Source organism: Nelumbo lutea, chromosome 2, assembly GCF_056320005.1.
Source record: "Nelumbo lutea isolate HS-2025 chromosome 2, American lotus-T2T, whole genome shotgun sequence".
NCBI lineage: Eukaryota > Viridiplantae > Streptophyta > Magnoliopsida > Proteales > Nelumbonaceae > Nelumbo > Nelumbo lutea.
Window position 1 is genome coordinate 70,314,887 of NC_142685.1, and position 26,245 is coordinate 70,341,131.

General features: G+C 42.1%; 1 protein-coding gene across 2 annotated transcripts in view; it reads right to left on the reverse strand.

Moving 5' to 3' along the window:
- Nucleotides 1-3,367: 3,367 nt before the first annotated feature.
- Nucleotides 3,368-26,245, reverse strand: part of LOC148871436 (tRNA-thr(GGU) m(6)t(6)A37 methyltransferase) — a 91,923-nt gene continuing 69,045 nt past the window's right edge. For both annotated transcript variants that reach the window (XM_088970654.1, XM_088970655.1), the window contains exons 8-9: nt 23,686-23,766; nt 3,368-3,957 (exon numbers count right to left, since the gene is read on the reverse strand). In XM_088970654.1, the coding sequence (XP_088826780.1) occupies nt 3,550-3,957; nt 23,686-23,766 (489 nt within the window). In that variant the 3' untranslated portion in view covers nt 3,368-3,549. The remainder of the gene's footprint in view (nt 3,958-23,685; nt 23,767-26,245) is intronic.

The window sequence follows — 26,245 nt, forward strand, 5'->3', positions numbered from 1 at the left end:
AGATACTCATTGCCAATGAATGTGTGAAGGATTTCAAGAAAGCTGGAAGGAAGGGCATTGTGTGCAAGCTGGATTTAGAGAAAGCCTATGATTTGGTGGACTGAGAGTTCCTAGTTGAGGCTTTAAGGATGTGTGGGTTTGAAGCAAGATGGTGCAAATGAATTAAAGGGTGCCTACAATCTTCTCACTTCTCTGTATTGGTGAATGGTGCAATCAAGGATTTCTTTGGTGCCTGACGAGGAGTGAGACAAGGGGACCCTTTATCTTCTTTCCTTTTCACCGTATTAGTTGAGGTTTTTAGTAGATTGATCTTGAAGGTAGAGGATATGGGGGTGTTAAAGGGTTGGAGAGTAGGGAGGGAGAGGGTGGTGTTAACTCATCTACAGTTTGCGGATGACATCATTATTTTTTGCGAGGCTGAAGATGAGGTAGGAGCAAGAAATCTTAGGGTGTTGACTAAATTATTTGAAAAAGTGACAAATCTGAGGGTGAATCGTAGTAAGAGTTAGGTGGCAGGGATCAATTTAGCACAAGAAGATGTTAATTTGTGGGCTGAGGAATTAGGATGCTTAAGAAGTGATTGGCCACTCAAGTATTTAGGCCTCCCCCTTGGTGCAAATCCCAAAAGCATAGATTTTTGGAGTCCAGTTGTGAAAAGGTTTGAAAAGAATGAGGGACTTTTTATGGGAACCAGAAGAGAAGAAGAGACAATATCTAGGAGGGAAGAGTTTGGAGGCTAGGGGTTAGGAAGGTTGAAGGAAAGGAATGAGGCTCTACTAGGAAAGTGGTTATGGAGGTTCCCACAGGAAGCAGACAGGTTGTGGCACAAGATTGTGACTAGTATTCATGGGCTCTCTGTAAATGGTTGGGATGTTAGAGTGTTTAGAAGGGTTTCTAGCACTTCTCCTTGGAAAGCGATTCACAAAATCCTACCATTGTTCCTCAATCATGTCAGGTATGATCTCAATTAAGGTAGCAAAGTTAAATTTTGGGAAGATGTATGGGTGAGTGACTATTCTTTAAAGACCTTATTCCCATCAATTTTTGACCTGTCTTGCCTTAAGGGTAATCCGGTTGCTGATTTCCTATCCCCTTCTCCTTCACAATCTGGTTTTGCTTGGAATCTGGGTCTCCGCAAAAATGTGAGAGATTCTGAGTTGGATTTGGTTTCCTCTATTGTTTAGTTGCTTGACGGGATTTTCATTGGTCCTACCAAACCAGATACTAGAATCTGGATTCCTAATCCCCTTGGAGTGTTCAGTTGTGCGTCATTTTTCAAAATTTTGACCTCTAGTCACCCTGGGGTCTAATTCTCAGTCTGAGAAATCTGGTGTCACCTTGTTCCCCCTAAAGTGGGTGCTTTTTGTTGGGAGGTCTCCCATGGTACAATTAACACTTGTGATCTGATGCAGAGGAAGATGCCTGGTTGGTGCCTTTCACCTAATTAGTGTTATTTGTGTGAATCTAATGGTGAAACTGCTCTTCATATATTTAATTCATGTCCTGTAGCTAACAACATTTGGGATTGGTTTTTTTCTCTCTTTGGATGTAGGTGGGATACCCTGGTGAGATTGGGAAGAATGTTTGAAGCCTCCACCTTCCGATGGCCAAAAAGAAGAGGAAGAACTTTATGGAAATGCACACGGGTAGAAGTATTGTGGATGTTATGGGAGGAAAGAAACCATAGAATTTTTGAAGGGAAGAAAGGATGCAAGGAATTGATGATAAAAGGGATTATGATAAAAGTAATCTCATGGGTGAAAACTATGGACTTATTTTCAGACTTTACTATGGATGACATAGGAACTGGAGGACTGTAGCATCCTTGTCAGCTGCAAAAAAAAAGGCCCTAAGAAGTTAGGATCCTCCTGAATCTAGGTTTCTCAAACTAAACTTTGATGGAAGCAACTTTGGCAACCCGGGTGTGGCTGGAATTGGTGGGGTCATAAGAGATGATAGGGGGACAATAGTGGGGCTGTATTCGGGCCCGATTGGTAGGGGCAACTCCATTACAACTGAACTCAAAGCAGTGGTCTTCGGATATTGGTGGTAGATGGGGACTCCAAAGTAGTTATAAGCTGGCTAAAGCAAGATGGGAAGACTCCATGGGTATTCAAAACTGAGATCAAGAAAATTATTTATATTACAAAAGATATGCAAATATTATATCAGTGGGCTCTAATAGCAGCAAATGGATTTGCGGACCAGCTAGCAAAGCAAGGGGCTAATAGGGAACTATGTTTCTGGGCTCAGGTGTAAGAATGTAAAGCAAGTCCTAGGTGGAACCTTAAAGGTTATTGGGGTAGCCGAGGCTACTCATTCTCTGTACTAAATCCATTATCATATTCTTAATAAAATCACTTTTACTGAAAAAAATGGGTAAGAAAATTTAAACGCTTAAAATTTAAAAATGAATAGGATTCATGTAGCCAGCCCGATATGATTGAGATGATTTCACATTGGTTTCCCAAACAACGCACTCCACACCATATCCCAGCCATGCATTGGGAACATTCTTCCCTTGATAAGTATGACGAGGCTTGGGTGATGATGAAAAACCACCGAGTAAGCATTGGAATAAATGCTTTTGTAGAAAACTGAACGGATGGTCCAAATGGATGTTGTTTCATAATTTAAGAGGATGTTAGGTACAATGGCATTGTGTTGCATTTTCGATTGACCAATACAAATCTCCCTAACAAATTTGTATTTATTAACCCACAAGCAATGACAGTGCAACGCCATTATATCAAACGCCTCATCAACAATGGCAGAGCCAGCGGAAATGTTTGATATGAATAGCATGACAGATTGTTTTAAGAAAAAATAAACATTTTTTAATTTTGGGAATTGGAAAAACGTTTGAGAGTGATCTTAACATTTCAGTTCAATTTTTGAGGGGGCCAATGACCCATTTATTACATTTTTAACCTTGTCTGTTCACACCGTTTGAGCAGCCTCTTACAACCTTGCATTGGGAATCTCCCCATGAAATAAAACATAAATTTGGCTTCAGCCAGTGCAAGTCCATGCTCACACTATTTGAACAGCCTCTTGCAATACATTGAGAATATCTCCCCATAAAATAAAACACGAGTTTGGCTTCGGTCAGTGCAAACTTATGCTTACACCGTTTGAACAGCCTCTTGCAACCTTGCATTGGGAATATCTCCCCATAAAATAAAGTACACAAGTATGGAGATAGAAGCTGAACTCATTAAATATGGAAATATTCCCAATGCAAAGCTATAAAAGCTGTTCGAACAGGCTTTGCGGTGACTGAAGCCGAACTCAACCTTTGGGGCTTAATTCAGGGGGTTGGGCCTTTTCTAGGTCGCTGGGAAATCAACAGGTCAATATAAATCACTTTTTACAAAACTGGTTGGCTTGCCATGTCAATCTAGAGATGATCCTTGAGCAGGCATGCTAATTCCCTGAAGAATCACAGTACTATTCATATTGGTCATTCAGTGATGAATTGATATGAATAGCATAGTCATAATTAACATGGTAAAAGTCCCAAAACCAAACAAAGTTTGTCTCCCCACATCATGTATTTGTAGCAGTTTCAACTATTGTCTTGGGTTCAAGTTTGTCCCTCCATATCATGTAATTGCAACATCTTCGACTATTGTCTTGGGTGTTGGTTGAAGGTGTAACTTTCTCTACTACAGCATTACCATCACAATCGATTGTGTAGGAAATATCCAATCCTTCCAATATCAGGTGATAAATCACATTGCTCGAAGAAATTGAACCTTGTTCATTCTCATAACCAAGATCTTCATCCTGGTCTTTCTCGAACTCTGGGTTCATATTGCTCACTGCATGATTTTCCATTTTCAAGAGACAACCATGAGGTCGCTTTCGTTGAGACAGAGACCTTATATCCCATGAGAGTACCTCCTTGATCAGGCTTTGGAACTCACCAGGTGATTCATAGAGTGATCTCTTCTCCTGAAACAAAAACAAATAGGTTCTTAGGAGATACTATTTATTGTAATCATAACTGGAGTTGTATTCCTAAGGGTGGCCCATCTTAGATAAGATTCTAACTGCTGATTATTATGGATTGAATTCTAACATCACTTGAACTAGATCAAAATCATTTTTGGCAATAAATTAAGCAATTTCTTTTCATTAGGTAAGTAACTGATCAGGCAAAACAACATGAATGTTAAGAAAACTATTGTTAAATCCAAACTCTAAAGACTGGGGAAATCTTGGGTGCCAACATTCTACAATAGGTGCAGCATGCCAGACTTGCCAGTGTTGTAAATGATGGAAACTAGAAGGCTTGGAATGGCCAATTTTGGATTCTTCTTTGAGAAGGGAAACTGGAGAGAAAATTTGATAGGAAAGAGGAAAAGGATGCTATTTTCTCTACTCCTGGCCCTGATGGTTACACTGTGGCCTTTTATCAAGACTGTTAAGAATGGTTGAGCGGGGATTTGATGAAAGTTTTTGAGGAATTCTTTTATAGGGGGATTATCAGCAGGGGTGCTAATGCTACATTCATTGCCTTTATCCCTGAGAAATCAGGAGTTTTCCATCCCAAGGACTTTAGACTGATCAGTTTTGGAGACCAGACTTTATAAGATTTTAGCTAAAGTACTTTCCTTGCGGTTAAAAAAAGGTTCTCCCTTCAATTATCTCTTAGTTCCAAGGGGCCTTCATTAAGGATAGACAAATCTCGGATCAGATACTTATTGCCAATGAGTGTGTTGAAGCTTTCAAGAGATCTGGGAAGAAGGGTGTGATGTGCAAATTGGACTTGGAGAAAACATATGATTTTGTAGATTGGGCTTTCTTGCTTGAAGCATTGGTAAACTGTGGTTTTGGTGCAAAGTGGTGAAAATGGATAAAAGGGCACTTGCAAACTTGCCATTTCTTAGTCTTGGTTAATAGGGTGGTTGGAGCCTTAAGGGGTCTAAAGCAAGGGGATCCCCTCTCCCCCTTTTAATTCACTCTCCTAGCAGAAGTTTTTAGCAAGTTAATCTCAAAAGTTGATGAAGTGGGACTTTTAAAGGGGTGGAAGATAGGGAGAGATAGGGTAGGGTAGTGCTAATCCATTTACAATTTGCAGCTGACATTATCATTTTTTGTGAACATGAAGATGGGTTGGGAGCAAGGAATGTGAGATTGTTGGCGAGTCTTTTTGAGAAAGTTGCAAATTTAAAGGTTAACTTAAAATGAGAGTGTGGTGGCTGGGATCAACTTGGAATCGGAGGAATTAGATTTGCGGGCCAAGGATGTATGTTTAGTGAGTGGCCATTGAGTACTTAGGACTCCCTCTTGGTGCAAATCTGAGATCTTTGAATTTCTGGAATCTAGTGGTGGAGAAGTTGAAAAGAAGTTGGTTGTGTGGAAGAATAACACTCATTAAGTCCACCTTAGCAAACCTCCCTGTTTATTACCTATCTTTGTTTCGCACGTCCCAAGCAATTATTAAAAAAATAGAAAAACTGATGAGGGACTTCTTGTAGAAACCAGGGGGATGCAAAGAAATATCATTTAATAAGATGGGAGATAATGTGCCAAAGGAAGGAGATGGGAGGATTAGGACTAGGGAGACTAAAAGAGAAAAATTCAGCACTTCTTGGAAAATGGCTTTGGAGATTTGCGTGCGAAACATAAAAGTTGTAGCACAAGGTAGTGACTAGCATTCATGGGCTCTTAGAGAATGGTTGGGATGCTGGAATTTCGAGTGGGGCTTCCAATGCCTCTCTATAGGAAGCCATTCACAAAGTTCTTACACTTTTCCTTCCTCATACCATGTTTGATCTCAATTCAGGCAATAAAGTTAAATTTTGGGAAGATCTGTGGGTGGGTGAAGCTCCCCTGAAGGAGTCTTTTCCTTCTATTTTTGCCCTTTCCTCTCAAAGGCAAATCGGTTTCAGAATTTTTGACCCACTCACCTTCCCCCTTTGGTTTTGGTTGGCTTGGGGTTGCAAAGGAACGTGAGAGATTAAAAACTGGACCTTGTTTCAAAACTTCTTCAAGTCCTCGATGGGGTTTTCTTTGAACCATGCATCCTTTTGGGACCTTTAGTTGTGCCTCTTTCTTCCACTCTTTAACTTCCTCTTCTCCTTCTCCTTTGCCTTTTCCTTCTAAAGAAATTTGGTGTCGCCCTATTCCCCCCAAGTTAGGTGCTTTCTGTTGGGAGGTCTTCTATGGTGTAATTAATACCTGTGATTTATTACAGAGAAAGAGACCAGGATGGTGCCTATCCTCAAATTAGACCTTTAGTTGTGCCTCTTTCTTCCACTCTTTAACTTCCTCTTCTCCTCCTTTGCCTTTTCCTTCTAAAGAAATTTGGTGTCGCCCTATTCCCCCCAAGTTAGGTGCTTTCTGTTGGGAGGTCTTCTATGGTGTAATTAATACCTGTGATTTATTACAGAGAAAGAGACCAGGATGGTGCCTATCCTCAAATTAGTGTTACTTGTGTGAATCAAGAAGGCTGATATTGATCACCTTTGGCCTGTACTCTAGTTCAATTTCTGTAGGAAAACACAGAAAGAAAAAGGAAAGACAGAAGAGAAGAGAGAGGAAGAAAAGAAGAGGAGAGACTATTCTGCTGCCCAGATTTGATATTTATAGGTTTCTATCATAAAATAGGTTACAAGGACTACTATACCCCTGCCGACTAAGACACTACTTAACGGAATATAACAGTAACTAATGTAGGCCCAATTAACAAGCCCATGACAAGGCCCAAACAGATATATATATATATATATATATATATATTTGATCAATAACAATTTCATTAATTCACCAGAGAGGTTACATAAGGAAGACAAACACACTTATCTTCCAAGTACAATCAAGAAAACAAAAGAATAGGTAGAGACAAAAAATTACAACTTAGCCCAAAACATTGAATCCCTTTCTGCCCCTTGTTTAGCCAAACCATCAGCTAGAGAATTGGCTGATCTTTTGACCCAGCACATTTTAACTTCCATCTCCCGCACCAGCCACTTAATTTCCTCCTCTGATTACTGTACCTCCATAAACCATTGCTGTCTGCATTCATTTCCTTGGCTTTCTGGACTCCTTCCATAACTGCAAAGATCTCAGCTCTAAGGGAGCCACCCACTCCAATTGGGCCTGAGAACAAGGCAAAAATGACCCCATTCTCATCACTAAAGACACCCCAATCCCTGATTGTCCAGGGTTCCCCCTACTACTACCATCAAAATTTAATTTCATGAACCCAGCAGGTGGAGGTGTCCAAGACAACTCATTACTGATTTGGTCTGTGTGCACTTTACTATTTCACCCCACTTCCTCAACATGTCATCCACTGTGTAACCTGTGAATAGTTCCAAAGATTTCAGCCACTGTACAGCCCTAAAATGAATGATAGCTTTTAGTTCTTCCATCCCTCTCTCAGCCGCTGAGAATATCCTGAAGTTTCTTTCTTCCCATATTGTCCAACATACTGCAGCCCTCAAACCTCTCTACATGGTCCTTCCCCTTTTCCTACGCCACCTGAAGACAAAAGGGGAAAAAAGGCCCTGCAGATCTGATGGAGGGTTCCATCTACACCCAAAGAGGGAAAAAGCCCATTCCCAAATTGACCTCGCAAAATGGCATGATACCAGTAGGTGAAAACCAGTCTCCCCATCCGCTTTACATAGAACACACCAATGGGGTGACAAGCAAGTATTAGGTCGCTTCTTTTGGAGTAGATCACCAGTGTTGAATCTTTCCATATAGGCTTCCCAACAAAAACTACCAACCCTAGGAGGGATTGCCCTACACCAAACCTCATCAACAGGGAAGGGGGGGGGTTACAGGACTGGTGGACTGGCTTAGGACTTTGAAACAGGAAGCATAAGAAAAGAAGCCAGTGGGTGTAGGGGTCCAAATTCTAGAGTCCGCCCTTGTGGGGTCTAAGACAACATTATCAAGAAGTTCAAGAAGGCTCAAAATATTAGCAAAGTCTGAATCCCTCAAGGCCCTTCTGAGACCCAAATTCCACCCAAACCCAGAATTGAAAGAGGACGAGGTAATGAAGGATGAAACTGGCTCATTTTTAAGATCAGATAGAGCATACAAAGAGAAAAGCAGATTGTGAATACTGGAAGCAGATTGTGAATGGAGTTACCGGAGTTTGTTCCTTTAGAGGGGCATTCCCCACCCAAGTTTATTCCCATAATTTTATGGAGTTAACAAAATTAGGATCATACCTGATATTGGGGGAGAATACTGGAAGCAGATTGTGAATGGCTTCCAAGGAGAAAAGCTTGTGGTCCTAGCTTTGATTCCAGCATCCCAACCATTGTGCTCCAACCCATGTATACTTGCCACTATTCTAGCCCATACCTTCTCCTTCTCCAAGGGGAACCTCCACAACCACTTCCCTAGAAGAGCCATATTCCTTCTTCTAACATTCCCGAGCCCCAAACCACCACAAATTTTACTCCTGGACACTACCTCCCAGCTGACTCTATGATCCCTCTTCTCCTCTCCCGGCTCCCACAAGAAGTCTCTCATCAACTTCTCCAACCTGTTAGATACCTTCACTAGGATTTTGAACACAGATAGGAAGTAGATGGGTAAATTAGCAAGCGTGGCCTTAACCAATGTAACTCTTCCACCAAGAGAGAAGTAATTCTTTTTCGAAGAGACCTATCATTTTTCAAACCTTTCCACCACCGGGTTCCAAAAGCTCTCCCTCATAGGGTTGTCACCTAATGGTAACCCTAAGTAATTCAATGGCCACCCTAACACTTCACACCCCAACACTTCTGCACTCTCCCTGATCTCTCCCTCCTCCATATTCACTCCACAACTTTTCTCAAAGTTCACCTTCAAGTTAGACATTTGCTCAAATAGTTGTATCACCAACTTCAAGTTCCTAATAAAGCTCACATTGCCACCTCCACAGAATAGAATCGTGTCATCAGTAAACTGTAAGTGAGTGAGGGGGGTTTCCATCCTCCCGACTCTCCAACCTCTAACGAGACCCCTCGAGTCTGCTCTGTGAATCAATTTCCCCAGGACCTCCACAATTAGTATGAACAAGAAATGAGAGAGGGTCTCCTTGTCTTATACCCCTACTGGCCGGAAAGAACTCTACCACTGTCCCATTCACTAGCACTGAATAATGACAATTCCAGACACAACCCATGATCCAATTGCACCATCTACCACCAAACCCAAATTTGATCAAAACTTTCCTCAAGAATTCCCAGTCCACCAAGTCATAAGCCTTTTCCAAGTCCTACTTACAGACCACTCCTTTTTAGCCTTCTTAAAGTTCTCCACACTCTCATTAGCAATTAAGATTTGATCAGTGATTTGCCTTCCACTCACAAAAGCTCCTTGATTTTGTGCGATGGTGTCTGGCAAAACCTCCTTCAACCTCAATGACAACACCTAGCAATGATCTTGTACAGGCTATTAACCAAGCTAATTGGCCTAAAGTCCTTCGGGTGGGAGGCATCTTTCTTTTTTGGAATCAGAGCTATAAATGTAGAGTTCACACCCAGATTGATAATTCCTCTCCTGAAAAACTCCTCAAACACCAACAAAAGATCATCTTTCAAAATATCCCAACAGTCCTGATAAAAAGCCATTGTGAACCCATCCGGCCTTGGAGCTTTAGTTCTATCCATAGAAAAGACAGCCTCCTTAATCTCTTCCAAATCAAATCTTCTTTCCAACCTTCTCCTGTTCTCCACCCCTACATCTGGCCAATCCAAACCTTCTACCCACACTCTTCTACTTACCGGCCTTCTAAGAATGGATTTAAAGTGCTCCACACAAGCCCCAACTATCTCCTCTTATTGTGTTAACTCAACTCCACCTACTAACAATTTGGAGATAAAGTTCCTCCTCCTTCCATCCGCCAAAGAGTGAAAATACCTAGTGTTTTTGTCTCCCTCCTGCAATCATTTACATCGAGATTTTTGCCTCCAGCTTATTTCCTCCTTGTTGTAAGGCTTAAGTGTCCCTTGTAACTGATGTTAGTGGGAGAGCTTCAGCTACTAGTCCTTTCTTTCCTTTTTTTTTTCTTATTGTTCTTATCCTAGGATATGCCGCCAGGGGCATACTTGTAATTTTGTCTTTTTTATAAAGATTAATATAAATAGAAGACTGGCGGCTGCCAATACTGAGTTTGCTTTTCTTTCTATCACCCGTACCTCTCTCTCTCTCTCTCTCTCTCTCTCTCTCTCTCTCAATCACCACAAGCAACAACATGGTATCAGAGCGGAATTTCTGGGCTGGAGAAGACCTACTATCCTAGCATCAACCTTTCTAAAGAGGATTGGACGTGGCTACTTTTGTATCAAAAAGAAAAAAAAGACCCTAGTGGCGACTTGTGTTTTCAATCTTCTTTGGTGGCTGTGCTTGCAGAAACCCTAGTAAGTCCTGCGGCTGTACTTCTGCTGAAACCCTAGTGGCCCCAAGCGACAGTTACTGAAAAACCCTAATTGTGTCTAGCCGTGGGATGGTGCTGGTCTGCTGAAACCCTAATCGAAGGAGGGTGTTGATGGTGCAATGAAACCCTAGCAGGTTCTGATCTAGAGGTGTGGTTTTGTTTCAGTTTATCTTAGTATTCTTTATCCAATGGCATAGAACTCATGCCTTGATTGTATGATTACTAATTTGAATAATTGGATGGTTAGAGTGGGGGAACCACATTCAGACTGACAGTAATGTCTGTATTGGTGGTGCTGAACCGATGACTAGACTATTTATTGTTCTGTTTGGACGTTGTAGTGATTGATCTCTTATGCTCAACAGTAGTTCTTGTGCTCTCAGCAATATTCAATAGTTTGTTGCTCACATTCTAGGAGTAAACCCTGAGTTGCCACATTCTAGTTGTGGCGGCTGTGCTGTTAGGTGGCATTTGGACTGGCTGGTTGTAATATTCAATGGCAAGTCATGAACTGACCTCACCGGGGAACACCCCAACCCGCAGCACAACAGGTATGGGAGGTGAAACCATGGTTTTTTCCATGCCAATTACCCCCTTGAACGATCTGAACTACCTGGAGTGGGCTAAGAGTGTAAAACTCTATGTAACAGCAAGGGGTAAGGCCGGTTACATCAATGGAAGGGTGAAAGAACCCAAGGGTGAGACGGCTGAACATGATAGGTGGGACCAAGAAAACAGTATGGTGATGTCTTGGCTCCTCGCAGCCATGGAACCTGATGTGAAAAAGAATTTTATGTGGGCAGACACCGCCAGTGAGATCTGGGAACAAGCCAGAATTACCTATTTTGAGCAAAGGCATTATGCCAAGATTTACCAACTACAAGCTGAGTCCTCAACATGTAAACAGGGAAACCGTAGCTTGTCCTCATATTATTCAGCTCTTACCTCCATATGGAAGGAGTTGGACCATTATCAGGCCATAGAGTGGAAGCACAATGATGATGCTAAGGCCTACAAGAAGCTATCTCTCAGCAACGAGTGTTTGCTTTCTTGTTAGGGCTGAACCCTGTATATGAACCATTAAGGGTGCAGATCCTAGGAAGCAAAGAATTGCCTACAGTACATGAAGTATACTCGTCCAATTTGAAGAAAGCAGGCGAAGTGTGATGGTTACAGCTGAGGGGGAGCAACAAGTTGCCTTGGCTGCGGTGAATAACAGCTCAACAGGGAAGAAAAGTGATCCTAAGAAGGCAGATGATAAAGATAAACTCTTTTGTACCCACTGTAGAAGGTCACGACATGCACGTGACACCTGTTGGGACATCCACGGGAAACCCAAGTGGGGAGCAAAGAATCAAGAACAGAATAAAGGTCACTTGAAAAGAACGAGTTGCCGGTAGTACCTGGGACCCTCCTAATAAGCCTGACCCCAAGGAGGATATAATGAATTCATTCAGAGAGCATCTGAAATCTTATGGTAGGGCATTGCGGCAATTGGACAGCTCAGTCACTGGTACTCCCTCTACCTCTTTTGCATCTACTTCAGGTAATGTGGCTTCTGCATTCCATGTCACTCCCACAGATTCCCCTTGGATTACTCAGGGGCCTCAAATCACATGACCGGTAAGCCTAACCTATTCCATTCTTATAGCCTTTTGTTAGGAAGGGATAGAGTGAGACTTGCAGATGGTTCCTTTTCTTCCATTGCAGGTCAAAGTTCGATATCCCTTCCCCATGGCCTTAACCCGAATTGTGTATTGCATATCCCTCAACTTCCCATAAATTTGCTTTCAATTAGTAGCATTACAAGTTCTTTAAACTGTAGTGTAACCTTTTTTGCTGACTCATGTGTTTTTCAGGACCTAACTTCTGGGAGGACGATTGGTAGAGGAAGCCTAGTGGACAGCATCTACATTCTCGACAACAAAGCTGGTCTCTCCGTGTCATCCTCAGAGTCACATAGTCAATCAAATATGAGTCAAATTTTGTTGTGGCACAGTCGTTTAGGCCATGTTTCTTTTGAAGTAATAAAATGTTTGTTTCCACTTTTATTTAAGTCGTGTTTAGTGTCAGAGTTCATGTGTCAAACGTGTCAGTTGAGTAAACAATGTAGAACAACCTTTCATTCAAGCAATAAAAGATCAAATGTTCCTTTTCATGTTGTGTATTCTGATGTATGGGGGCCTACAAAGGTAATCTCTAAGGGTGGATATAAGTATTTTATTACATTGATTGATGATTACTCTTGCTATACATGGGTAGTCCCTATGCGTAGCAGAGACAAGGTTCCAAAGATAGTGAAAGACTTCCAAAGGATGGTGTTTACACAGTTCCATGTTGAAATACAGATCTTCCAATTCGATAATGCGAAGGAATACTTCCATGGGGAGCTAAATGAGTTCTTCGCCTCCCATGGGTCTATTCATAGAAGCTCATGCGCCAGAACACCACAGCAAAATGGGGTTGCAAAAAGAAAAAACAGACACCTCCTTGAGGTAGCCCGTGGGATGATGTTACACATGAATGTCCCAAAAAGGTTTTGGGTGGATGCTATACTTACAACTGCGTTTGTCATCAACCGCATGCCCTCCAGAGTATTGAATTACATGGCCCCTCATCAGTTACTGTACCCTCAGTCACCTTTATTTTCCATCCCCATGAGAGTCTTTGGTTGTCGAGCCTTTGTCCATGATTTGTCTCCATCCAGAGGTAAGTTAGACCCTCGGTCCATTCCTTGTGTCTTCCTGGGGTACCCATCCTCTCAAAAGGGGTATCGGTGTTTTGACCCAGTTAGTCGTAAATATTGTGTCTATGGATGTGTCCTTCTTTGAGTCCGAGCCGTTCTTCCCTCCTTCTCCTCAGGGGGAGAGCCGTAGTGTGGAAGAGGAGAAGCAGGTTCAGGTGTCTCTTCCTTCTATTCCGGACCTCACTCCCTTCTGTGTCTTCCAACGTACTTGTCGGAGAGATCAGCAGTGTGATAGAAATGTGGAGCAGCCAAACACTGAGCAACTGACATCATCAGAATCCCAGGAGGTAAGTCCAACCTCTAACCCTACTCCCACTGTGGACGACCTAGACATCCCTATTGCTCAACGAAAGGGAGTCAGGTCTTGCACTACCAAACACCCCATTACCCACTTTGTTTCCTATGACCACATCTCTCTCTCGTACCGAGCCTTCCTATCGGCAGTTGACTACATCACTGTTCCCAAGAATGTTGCAGAAGCCTTAAAATACTCTGAATGGATAGATGCCATGAAGGAGATTGATGCCCTCCACAAAAATCAGACTTGGGAATTGGTGGATCCTCCAGAGGGGAAAGAACCCGTGGGGTGAAAATGGGTGTTCACAGTTTAGCACAAGGCAGATGGAGCAGTTGAAAAATACAAAACAAGACTAGTAGCCACAGGGTACACACAAGTATATGGAGTTGACTATGATGAGACTTTTGCTCCGGTGGCTAAGATGAACTCGATTAGGGTTCTTCTATCCTTAGCTGCTAACTTTGACTGGAAATTGCATCAACTGGACATAAAGAATGCCTTCCAGAATGGTGACTTGGAAGAAGAGGTATACATGGTTCAACCTCCTGGGTTCTCTGCCAAGGGAAGTGAAAACAAGGTGTGCAAGCTACGGAAGTCTCTCTACGGCTTAAAACAGTCTCCCAGAGCCTGGTTCAGTAAGTTTCACATGGTAGTTCAAGAGATGGGGTTCCAATAGTGCCAATCTGATCATACACTTTTTGTGAAGAGATGTCAGGAGCAGGTTGCCGTATTGATTGTGTATGTAGACGATATCATCATTACAGGGAGTTGGAGTTCAGAGATACAGAAATTGAAACAATTCCTTGCATCCAAATTTGAAGTGAAAGATTTAGGACTCCTAAAGTATTTCCTTGGGATCGAAGTTGCCTGTTCAAAAAGGGGTATCTTTGTCTCTCAAAGGAAATACACCCTTGATCTATTACGGGATACAAGTAAATTAGGTGCAAGGCCGGCAGACACTCCTATGGATGCGGACCACAAGCTAGGTGACTGTATTGGTGAACCTCTGAAAGATGTAAAGTAGTTCCAAAGGTTAGTGGGAAAGCTGATTTATCTATCCATAACCCATCCAGATATTGCCTATTCAGTTGGAGTTCTGAGCCAGTTTATGCACTATCCTAAGAAGCCACACATGGAGGCAGCAAAGAGAGTCCTTAGATACCTGAAGAAACATCCAGGAACAGGCCTACTATTCAGTAAACACAATCACCTAAAGGTGGAAGCCTTTACAAATGCTGATTGGGCAGGAGTCGTGGATGATAGAAAGTCCACTAGTGGGTATTGCACATTTGTGGGAGGAAATCTGGTGACCTAGAAGAGCAAGAAGCAAAGTGTGGTAGCAAGATCAAGTACAAAAGCTAGAGTATATAGCTATGGCACATGGGGTGGCTGAAGTCCTTTGGCTAAAGAACCTCCTAGGTGAGCTTGGAGTTGTTGTTCATAATCCTATGTCTCTTTACTGTGACAACAAGGCTGCAATAAACATCGCCAGCAGCCCGGTCCTACATGAGAGGACTAAGCATATTGAGGTGGATAAGCACTTCATAAGAGAGAAACTGGAAAAAAGGGAAATTTGTATCTCTTATGTCAACTCCAAGGAACAACTTGCTGATGTCCTCACAAAAGGACTTCCATGTTCGCGACACAATGAGCTATGTGACAAGCTGGGCATGATAGACATCTTCAGCCCAACTTGAGGGGGAGTGTTGTAAGGCTTAAGTGTCCCTTGTAACTGATGTTAGTGGGACAGTTTCAGCTACTAGTCCTTTCCTTTTTTTTCTTATTGTTCTTATCCTAGGATATGCCGCCAGGGGCATACTTGTAATTTTGTCTTTTTTTATAAAGATTAATATAAATAGAAGATTGGTGGTTGCCAGCACTGAGTTTGCTCTTCTTTCTATCATCCGTATCTCTCTTTCTCTCTCTCTCTCTCTCTCAATCACCACAAGCAACAACACTCCTTATGCAGGCAATCCTCTAACTGTCTTCTCAAGCCTCTCCTGAGTTACTTATCTTCCTTTCCAAATTCTCCCCTTTCTTCTTTAGAGTCAATGTTTTCAAGTTGGTCCATCAGCGTTTTCTTTCTTTCTTCTAACCTTCCAAACTCCAAAAGATTCCACTCCTTGACCTTTGCTTTCACAAATTGTAGTTTATTGGTAAACCCAGGGTGGAGTAACCACATGTTTTCAAATCTAAATGGGGCGGGTCCTCCACTCCTTTCCTCCTTACAAATCACTATGGGCCAATGATCTGAGGTCATCCTTGGGAGAGCTCTAGAAACCAAATTTCCCCAATGTTCTTCCCAATCCAAAGAGAACAAGAATCTATCCAACTTAGAGTAGATGGAACTAGATTGGAGATTTGACCATGTAAGTATTTTGTGGGCTAAAGGAATCTCTTTAAGCTTAAAGGCATCCACAAACTTGTTAAACTTCCACATGCTTTTTGTCACCCTCTGATTAATTTTATTGGTTTCCTCCGAGTATCTGATCACATTAAAGTCCCCACCCACACACCATGGCCCATCCCACAGTCCTCTAACATCTACCAATTCCTCCCACAACTCCTTTCTCTCTGTAGTCATTTGGTCCATATACATTTGTGAGCACCCATACATAACCATCCTCTTGCTGCTTAAACTTCATGGAAACCGAATACTTCCCAATCATCTCCTCCAAGCCTTCAACCGCATCCCTCTTCCACATTATTACAATCCCCCCCGAAGCACCCCACGAAGGAGCAACCACCCAGCTAATCCCCCTGGCTTTCCATACACTCCTCGCCCAACTATTATTAAACTCCATTCTCTTGGACTCTTGTAACAGAACAATATCTGGGTCATACCTCCTTATCACCTCTTTTATTGTTGCTCTTTTTCTTGCACTCCCTATTCCCCTCATGTTCCAACTAAGTATCTTCATTTCCACTTCTTTCTTGACTCCCTCTCTACCTACTCACTACTTTCCCCCTTTTCTTCTATCTCTTGTTGCCCCGAACTTCTTATCCCCTTCTACATCTCTTTTCAGTCTCTCTACTTCACTCAGCTTCCTCTTCTTTGTTTTTATCCCCTTCTTCCTCTTCTGTAGACCTTTCAGCACATTCAAATCTTCTAGCCTACACCCCATCTTCCCCACAAATTCTGCTATCATGTCCTCTTTCACCGAATCCTCCACCCCAATCCTTCCTGCACTTTCCCCTCCAACTATGCTCCCCTACCCTTCCCTCCTCACCTCTGGTCCCACCCCTCTTCTCTCCTCTCCAACCACTCCCCTCTCCTGTTACCTGCCTCCAACCATGTTCTCTCCCCACATTCCTCTCCCACTCTACCCTCCTTCCTTTCCTTCCTCTCCACTGACCCCTCCCCTCTTCCTTCCTCCCCATCCCTCCTCCAAATCAGAATTCCTTCAACTTCACTAAACACTCTTTCAATGATTTCCCACACTTTTTCGTTCCTATACCTCCCTTCCCGCTCCTCTCCACAGTCCTTCACTTCCTTCTCCACTACCTCGAACAACCCACCATCTAGCTTGGCTGCATATTCATGGGCTACAGTAGATGGCGTCAGGATGGAATCTGGAACCAAAGACACAGGAGACACATTAGTAGCACAAACCGAATTCACTTTGTTACCTGGGAATGATGAAAGGTTGGAAAAGGACTGTTCCTGGCCTCCCTCTCTTGTTCCAGAGATTGGTAAACGTCTATCTCCCTGAGTTGGTTGGAAAGTACTTCTGTCCTTTGGTCACTCTGGTGATCTCTCCTCTCTACCCCTGAATCACCACTAGGAGGTGAGTTCCTGTTCTGCATCAGGTTCTCCCGATTTGCCCCTTTTGTTGTACCTTGCACACTCTAGAGTCTTGGAGATGAATTAGTTTAGTTACAACCTTCACCCGGAAATAAGCTTGCAATATTCCACCCATCCATGTCACCTCCGGCATAGCCACCTTCGTCGTTTACACTGCCCATGCCGGTACCATCATCTGAGCTTTCGTCCAAATCATCATCTTCCTCACTGCATTGCACCCAACCTTCATCCGCCTCTTCCCTCTCTTCTGCTCTTTCCCTTGCATATCTTGGATTCGGCCTGTCTGAGGAGTGTCGCATGGGGGCTAACCTCCTCACAGTTCCGGTGGGGGACCCACCGAAAGTTCCCCTTTTCCAACTTTCGCTGCTATGAGCGTCGCCCATCCATTCTCGCCATTTGGGACGAAGATAGACCAAGTTCACTGTCTAGTAATGGTCTATGCTGTCTCCTTACCCCGACCCACGTGACAACTTAAGTTATCAAGTGGGTCATTTGAAAAAGGCCCGTGTTCGGTATTAGGCCCGCCCGACCCGCCCGTGTGACCACTTAAGTTGTCACGTGGGCCCTTAAATGAGTGGCCCGGTTCACTTTCCAACCCACCCAACCCACCCACATGACTTTTTAAGTTGTCACGTGGCTCCTTCCAAATTTGTCCCGGTTTAATCTTCAGCCCGCCTGACCCACCCACCACCTTCACCGGCTTGGACCAAGCCATTCTGCTCCCAGAAGCAATCTGCTTCTTTGTCACGTCAGCATAAGATGAAGAGCCCGCCCTAATTTTGTTTAATTCAAACCCATTTGAATTAATTTCCTTAAATAGGTTGCCTATTGTTTGGTTTTCCCTAACCGACATAGTAACCCCAGATTTAACCTTCATCTGCTCCACCTTTTCACTATCCTCCCTCTTCCCTCCACGTGTCCACCACCCTGCCATCTCATCATCTTCAACCTTAGGACCTCCTTCCCACCACGACCGTTCGATTTTTGAAGCCACCCACACCTTGAACCAGGCTTCGTCCGAACAAATATCAAAGAACCTCGACAAGTTCTTGTATCTAACACCAGCAACCTGTAACTCCACTGCACTCAGGTTACACCTATCAGCCTTCACTAAAAAACCTCCCAGACTCTACACTATATACTCAAGAACAGGGTCCCGCCATAGGTTAAACGGAAGGCCTATTAGCTTCAGCCAAAAACATCCATCTTGAACTTCGACTTCATTGCAGATTGGGCTCCAGTTCTGAACCTGTATCAGACCTCCATCCACCACAACTGCTTTGAAGCTTAGTTCCTGGTTGCCTACATCAAGCACGGCTTTCGTCTCCGCAAAAGGGAACAGCATCGCTTCATTCCCAGCACCTATCTCTCCTGCAACTGTACTCAGAACCTTCTTCCAATCTGTCACCCCTTTATCAGCTACTAACACCATTCTTTTCTTCCATTCCTCCTTCCCCACTCCTACCAATATTCTTCGATGAATAGAAGAGCAAGCAACCACCATTTCAGGACTCAAATGGCCTTGCACTTCTACACTCCCAGAGGTACCAATCGATGCTGCCTCCTGAGTTTTTTTGACTCTGGTCTTCAAGCTTTTGGCCAGTTGCCTTCCCTCCATCCACTCCCTTCTCTTCCGAAGCTACAAGGTAAGACTGCAGCCACCCCATTATCCATAGATCTCAGCCATAACACTTCAGCCACCCAATTATCCATAGATCTGTACTCTACTTCAGCACTAGTTTTTTACTTTTCCAAGAAACCAGATTGCCTCCAATAAGAGAACAGTACCATGAGGTAGATCTCCTATCATCCACATAACCAACCCAATATGCATTAGTGTACACTTCTATCTTCATATGACCATTATTCTTGAAGAGTATACCTCTGCCTGGACACCTCTTTAAGTAGGCAAGTATCCTTTCAATTGCAAGATGGGATGTTATGGGAGACTACATATATTAACTGACAATACTGATAACATAAGAAATATTTGGCTGTGTTAAGCAAAGGTAGAAAAGCTTTCCAACCAATCGTTGATACATGGTTTTATCTTCAAGTGGCTCACCTTCTGCATTTATCCTGTGATTCGATTTAATTGGTGTATCTGTTGGTTTAACTTCCAACTTTCTAGTTTCTTCCAAGAGTTCAAGGGCATATTTCCTCTGAGAAATGAAGATACCATGCTTAGATCTAGCTACTTCAATTCCTAGAAAATATCGCAAATCAGCCAAATCTCACTTCAAACTCCTTACTAAGTAACTTCTTGAGGGAATTAATCTCATCACTGTAATTGCCTGTTACCATAATATCATCAACATATACAACCAAGAGAGTTAGGGATGAAATAGGGTGTGATCTGATTGAGACTGTATATAGCCAAATTTTTCCAAGGCACGTCTAAACTTGTCAAACCATGCCATTGGGGACTGTTTCGAACCATACAAAGTCTTCTTAAGTCGGTAGACTTTCTTTCCATTATCTTCATCATAGAAACCAAGGGCAATTGCATATATACTTCTTCCTAGAGATCACCGTTCAGAAAAGCATTCTTAATATCCATCTAGAACAACGATGAGATTAATTGGTGCAAAGGTTTGCAGTAAATGACAATAACACTTTGATTGTGTTCATTTTGGCAATTGGTGCAGAGGTTTCTACATAATCAATACCATAAGTCTGTGCGTATCTCTTAGCAACCAGTCGGGCTTTGTATCTTTCAATTGAGCCATCTACATTGTACTTCATAGTAAATATCCATTTGCACCCAACCGGTTTCTTCCCTCTTGGTTGATCTAGTAGCTCTCAAGTATCATTTTTGATAAGTTCATCCATCTCTACTTTCATTGCTTCTTTCCACTCAAGTACTTCTAGGGCTTCATGCACTGTTCTAAGAATGGGTATAGCAGCAATGGACACCAAAAAGGATTTGTATGATGGTGAGAGGTGGTCATAAGAAAGAAACTAAGAGATGAAATGGACAGTTGACGAGGTGCAACAGCGTTTTTCTTTGTGTAGTAGTAGATGATCCAGATGATTGGGATGATCCTAAGGCTCCAACTTCACACTCTAATTGAGTTAAGGTGGCTCTGGCTACAGCTAAGGCATCTAGGGATGTAGATTTTGTAGTAGAGGAAGATGCACCATCAGAACTAACATCTACATCGGCACTACCCTTCTTATTCTTGAGTTTTTCTAGGATAAGGTAGGGATGCAACTTCCAACAGGTGTCCCTAGTGTGCTTTGGCTTCTTACAATAATCAGAAACCATCTCCCTCTTGTCTTCCCTCTTTATTTCTTTCTCCTTATTACCAATAGGCTTTGGTTTCACTGCTGCCAAGGCTGATTCCATGGATGGGATTTGTAACATAACCTTCCTTCTACTCTCTTCACTATGTACTAGTGAATAGGCCTGAGATCGAGTGACACTATCCCTAGTAAGTAACTACTGCCTCACAATGTCATATTCTAAATTCAGTCCAGCAAGTAATTCAAACACTCTATTGGTTTCAACCAGCTTCCTATATGTTGTTGCATCCTTTTGGCTTTCCCATTCAATGGTCTCCAAGTGATCAATCTCATGCCACAGAGATTTCAGAGTGGAGGAATATACAGATATAGGTTTCTCCCCTCGTTTAAGGTTATTCACTTCACTTTTCAGCTCATAGGTCCTAGGGGCTGTGAGTAGATTTCCTTCATATTCTCCTAAATTTCCTTAGCAGTTTTCACCCATAAGTAATTTCTATTGATGTGAGGCTGCATAGAGTTGCACAACCAAGTCATCACTAGATAGTTTTCCCCCATAAGTAATTTCTATTGTGTCTCCAGTTACATATCCCAGTTTCTCCTTTCCTCCTATGGCCATCATGGCCGATTGAGCCCATTCTAGGTAACCTGTCCCATCAAACTTAACAGTAGTGATCTGAAATGTATTATTAGAATTTTGGTTTCTTCCCAACTGCCTCCATGCAAACCACACCACCAAGATTCATAGATATTAAAAAAAAAGAGGCTGAAAAAGAGTTTGAATAGCAATTCATCCCAACAAAAACAGTTTTGGAATGCCTAGAACCCTAGAGCTGATCTATTCTCAGTAGTTTATAGCAGTCCAGCACAAAAAACAGTTCTGAAATGCCCAGAGCCCTAAACTAAATATTTTTCAGTAAAGTCTGTTACTATAATTAGAGATTGTCAAGGAAAAAATTCTGTTGCACCCAAAAAACTGATATTTTTCAGTAAAAAATGGCACCAGTCCTAGAGATAATCAAGAAAGTTCAGCCGTACCAGTCTCCTCCAAGCTGCTGATCTCAAAAAAGATTGATGTCTACTCAGAAAACCCTAGCCGCACCTCCCAGAAGTGCCCAGGTGGAACACTCCAGGTAGAAGGAATCGTGGTAAGGGTGCACACTGGATTAAGGCTTCAAGTCTGCTCTTGGACTTTAGTTTTGATGATGTAATCAGAAACTGGAAGATAATCGCAACTTCATCTTCAAAGAGGAAACTGGTAAAATCATGGGTTCCACTGGAGTAAGGCTGCAACTTGGGCCAGGTTGGCCCGAACCCAACCCGAAAAATTGGGTTGGGTTGGGTTGGTTTGAAGCTCGGGTTAGGGTTAGGGTTGAAATTCATGAACCCGACTTTACTTTGGGTTGGGTTAGGGTTGACCCCTTAGCCAACCCGACCCAACCCAAACCCCATACATGTCATGTATAAATATATGTTATATGTAATATATAACATACATTGATTTGTTTAGATGCATGATATTTGTATAGCCCCCACCACATAGTATCATGCATTTCTTTTAGGATAATCAATTCACTTAATCGTAATAAAAAAGATTAAAACCTTAATAATATTATTTTATGTTTTTTTTTGAAAATTTTATTCTTCATCTCCTCTATGTTGTTTGCCGCCCAAGAAAGATCTATCGTAAGCCATAACTCATGATAAACTATGGTTATTTCTAACACTTGTTTTTCTGAATTGTGTACCAAAAAAAACCGTCAACAAGCAAATACTAATGAAACATAGGATTAACATATGTAGTGAAAGTTGAGTTAAGATCTAAAATCGAGAAATTTATGAGGTTTTAAAGGATGGGAAGAAGGTTGGGTTGGGCCCAACCTGAGCCCAGCCCAACCCGAAATTGACTTCGGGTTGGGTTGGGTTGGGTTGGGGTTAAGGTTGGGTTGGTCGGATTGAAGGTTGGGTTGGGTTAGGGTTAGGGTTGGGATTTAGAACTTAGGGTTGGCCTCAACCCGACCTAACCCGGTTCGACTTGCAGCCCTACGGAGAATGGCTTCCTTAAATTAAATTTTGATGGAAGCAGCTTGGGTAATTTGGGTCCTTTAAGAATATGAGGGGTAATAAGAAATGGAAGTGGAGTTATCTTGGGACTATACTTAGGCCCTCTCAGTCCAGGGGACTCCATAACTGCAGAATGGAATGCTTTGGTGTTTGGAATACAAAAAGCTGTTGAAATAGGAGTTGATAAGCTGATAGTTGAAGGAGATTCAAAAATAGCCATCAGCTGGTTGAAACAGACTGAAAAGGCCCCATGGTACTTTCAAAATGAGATTAAAAAGGTTAGAAGACTATCGACAAATTTGCAAGTGGACTTTCAGTGGGTGCCAAGGTTGGCTAATAGTTTTGCAGATCAACTAGCAAAGCAAGGGGTAACCAGGGTACACCAATTTTGGGCTCAGATGTAATGCTTCAAGATTTACTTCTTGGTTTGCCTGTCTTGTATTGCCTATCTTTGTAATGGGGTAGCCTCTGTATCTTTTCCTCTTTTTAATAAAATTTCTCTTGGTATTGATAAAAAAGCAAAAAACAAATGATCCTAGTTGACATAGTGAATGGGTTGACAAAATACCTGGTTGTGTAAAAGAGATGGTGTCAATACCTTATAATACATGTTTAAACTCCATCTATCATGCACATCCTATAATATGGTAAATTATGTATTTGACACCAAACTCATAGTTAAAACATCAAAATATAGCAACAAGCTAGGAGCTAGGTGAGGCACACTTGAGTTTAGTTGAGGTGCATCCCATTAAATGAATCTCACATATGAGACTAAGTGCGCCTTTTTTAAAACATTGATCTCAGAAGATTCCATTGAATTGTGCACCACTATCCAAGTATTTTGCATATAGACTGAACAAGTCTGCCTAGTATCTACAACCCTATACAGATTTATTATTGTTACTCAGATAAAAGAAATAACCCTTAAATGAAGGCCATAAATGACAAGATTATACATTAGAATTTAGCAGTTTCTAAGCATAAATAAGTAAAGCAAAACGATGAAACAAGGCATTTGATTTTACTAACAATATCAAACTAAAAACAATGACCCTTCAAGTTTTTTCTCTTTTTTCTTGGTTTTTTTTTTTTGGGGGGGGGGAGGGTGGGGGGGTAAGTTGCAGGGGACTTACAGTTTTCACCCAGCAATTTGCAAGAGTGGATGAGAACTCCTGAGAGAAGCTAACAGACGCTACAGCTAACATATTGTCCACCTGTGTCAAACACATGGTATTAATTCAAGCATATAAAAAGAGTTTAAAAACTGCAAAATGGAAATATGAGGGAACAGATCTACAATTAAATAATTTCAATGTTTTTTTGTAAACATTCTGTCAAATTATTTTATATATTAATATTTTTTGATAGGTAAAACAGATCAAAATATTTTTTATGCCAATATTTTTGGAACTATCACTGAAAACTAAGAATTTTACATTATAAATTTACTAGTTTTCAGTAGATCAAGACATATTTCATTTATTGAAAGGAACAAATGAAATAAAGCAAGATCTCTTGCAAAATTGTGGCCAAAATTCTGGCTAATTGAATTAAAGAGGTGATCAGAGAAGCAGTGGCCGATAGGGGGGCGGGTGGCAAACCTTTTTTTTATCAATAGGGATGGAAAAACCTTAGATGGTGTATGTGCAACCATTGGAGATTCTGGTGCATGGGTGGACCATGACTCCCTAGGGCTTGGCTTGGTATAAATGGATGTATAGTAATAGTATGTATTCAGTTGGCTTGGTTTTCTATTCTCATCAATGGGTCTCCTCATGGCTTCTTTAAGGGTTATAGAAGATTGTGACAAGGATGTCCCCTCTCTCCCCTCTTTTTCACAATTATTGTGGATATCCTGAACCCCTTTTTTCGACTTTAGATAACCACTTGAAATTTGAACCCAGATTCAGGGATTCAAAGTGGTTGGGGAAGAGATACACATTTCTCATCTTCTATATGCAGATGAAGAGTTGAAGGTGGAGAGAATCATGGATGCAGGAAGATGGAGGAAAGCTCTAAAGGTAGAAGCTAAGGATTTCCTGTTTGAAAAGTTGAAGATCAAAGGGCTGCCGAGCTTGAAGATTCAAGAGGCAAAGAAGGCTACAACCCTACTGGTGGGCCTAGAAGTGATAGAATGGCTAAAGGATTTTGTGATAACAGCAAGTTCCAAAGGAAAACAAGCTAATTACAGGAACATTGGATCAGAAGGAAGGAGGTATAAGGTGGAATGTAGAAAAAATATCAAGGGATCCTTTATTGCTCTTCAGGAACATTTTGGGGAGGGAAGGAAACAGCTGGTATGGTTCCCTGAAGGAAGAAAGTCTCAAGAGTGGAAGGAAGTTGCAGGGCTGCTCGGTGAGTTCCTTTCTAGGCCAGGAAAGTTTGAAATACAAGCAAAGGAGAAAGAGGTGCCAAAAAGTTACAAGGAGCTAGAAGGGAAGAAGATGAACCTGGTAGTTGCAAAGAAGGGAAAAGGAAACTGCAAACTAATAATAAATGGGGAGAGAGAGGACTCGGAAAGGAAGTTTGTGGTTGAGACCTTGGCCCAACTGAAAGATTGGAGGAAGATTGCAAAGGTGAGAATGAAGTTGAAGTCTCGGCACAAAGTTTAAACTAAGAAGCAGGTGCTTGCACGGTATCAAAGTGGGCTCTGTTAGACAGTTGTATGCCCTTAGCTTCAATCAGAAATATGTACATTATGAATTTATTGTACACATTTGATTCATGTTCCTGTGGTGTGTTTATGTGTATTACCCTTAAACTGAACACTTAATGAGACTTGTGTTAGTTTAGAATGTTCACAGCCATTGGGTAAGTCTGGGGAGATTTATCCTGCCAAGGCTGACACTGGTGTGCTGCCAACTGTTGGGGTGGCTTGTCTCAGCTACCAAGGTGAGACCCGAAGCACATGCAGTGTAGGATTAATAGACCTTTGAACCGGACCAGATTTCCAGTATTGCCTTGGACCCTGGAGATAGATGGGCAAAACTGGAGAGTTACACCTGACCCCTATACTCGATTATGATACTACACTTGGTGTTGGATCGGGCTGTCTTTGATGTACCAATCAGTGATATCCTTAGCGGAGGTCAAAACCTGGGTATGTTGGGACAGTCCGAGAATTCATCTGAGTGGGTGATCATAGTGACAGGATCAGCCCTTTTGTCGGACAAAGGTAATGATCGGGGATGCACTCTCTCTGATGGAAACCAAGACTGCCGGCAGCCGATTTCAATTGTTGAGATTTTGTTTTGCAAAATATATTTATATATATATATATATATATATATATATATATATATATATATATATATGTTATGGTTTCGAAATGATTTGCAAAAGGGTTTTAATTCCCGGGATCCATGTAAGCAGAGAGTGCAACACTGTTCCTTGCAGTCGAGGGAGAGGTCCTCCCTTGTCGGGCAGTGTTTGATCATTATGGGCTGAGAGGTTAAGTGTAAGACCATTGAGAATAATACCTGATGGGCTAATCTTGCATCTGCCCACAGTCCCTGGGTGTTACAAGGTGGCTTGGCCCAGGGACCACTTAGGGTAAGTGTTGGGCCCATAGAGCCCATAAGATGGGTTTCAGGGGGTGCAGTGTCCATAACAGTGTATTCAGCCAGGCCTTGTAACAAAGGCTGGGCTGAACCCATGTGACTGATGTATAAATCAATGTTTGGGTCCCACGCC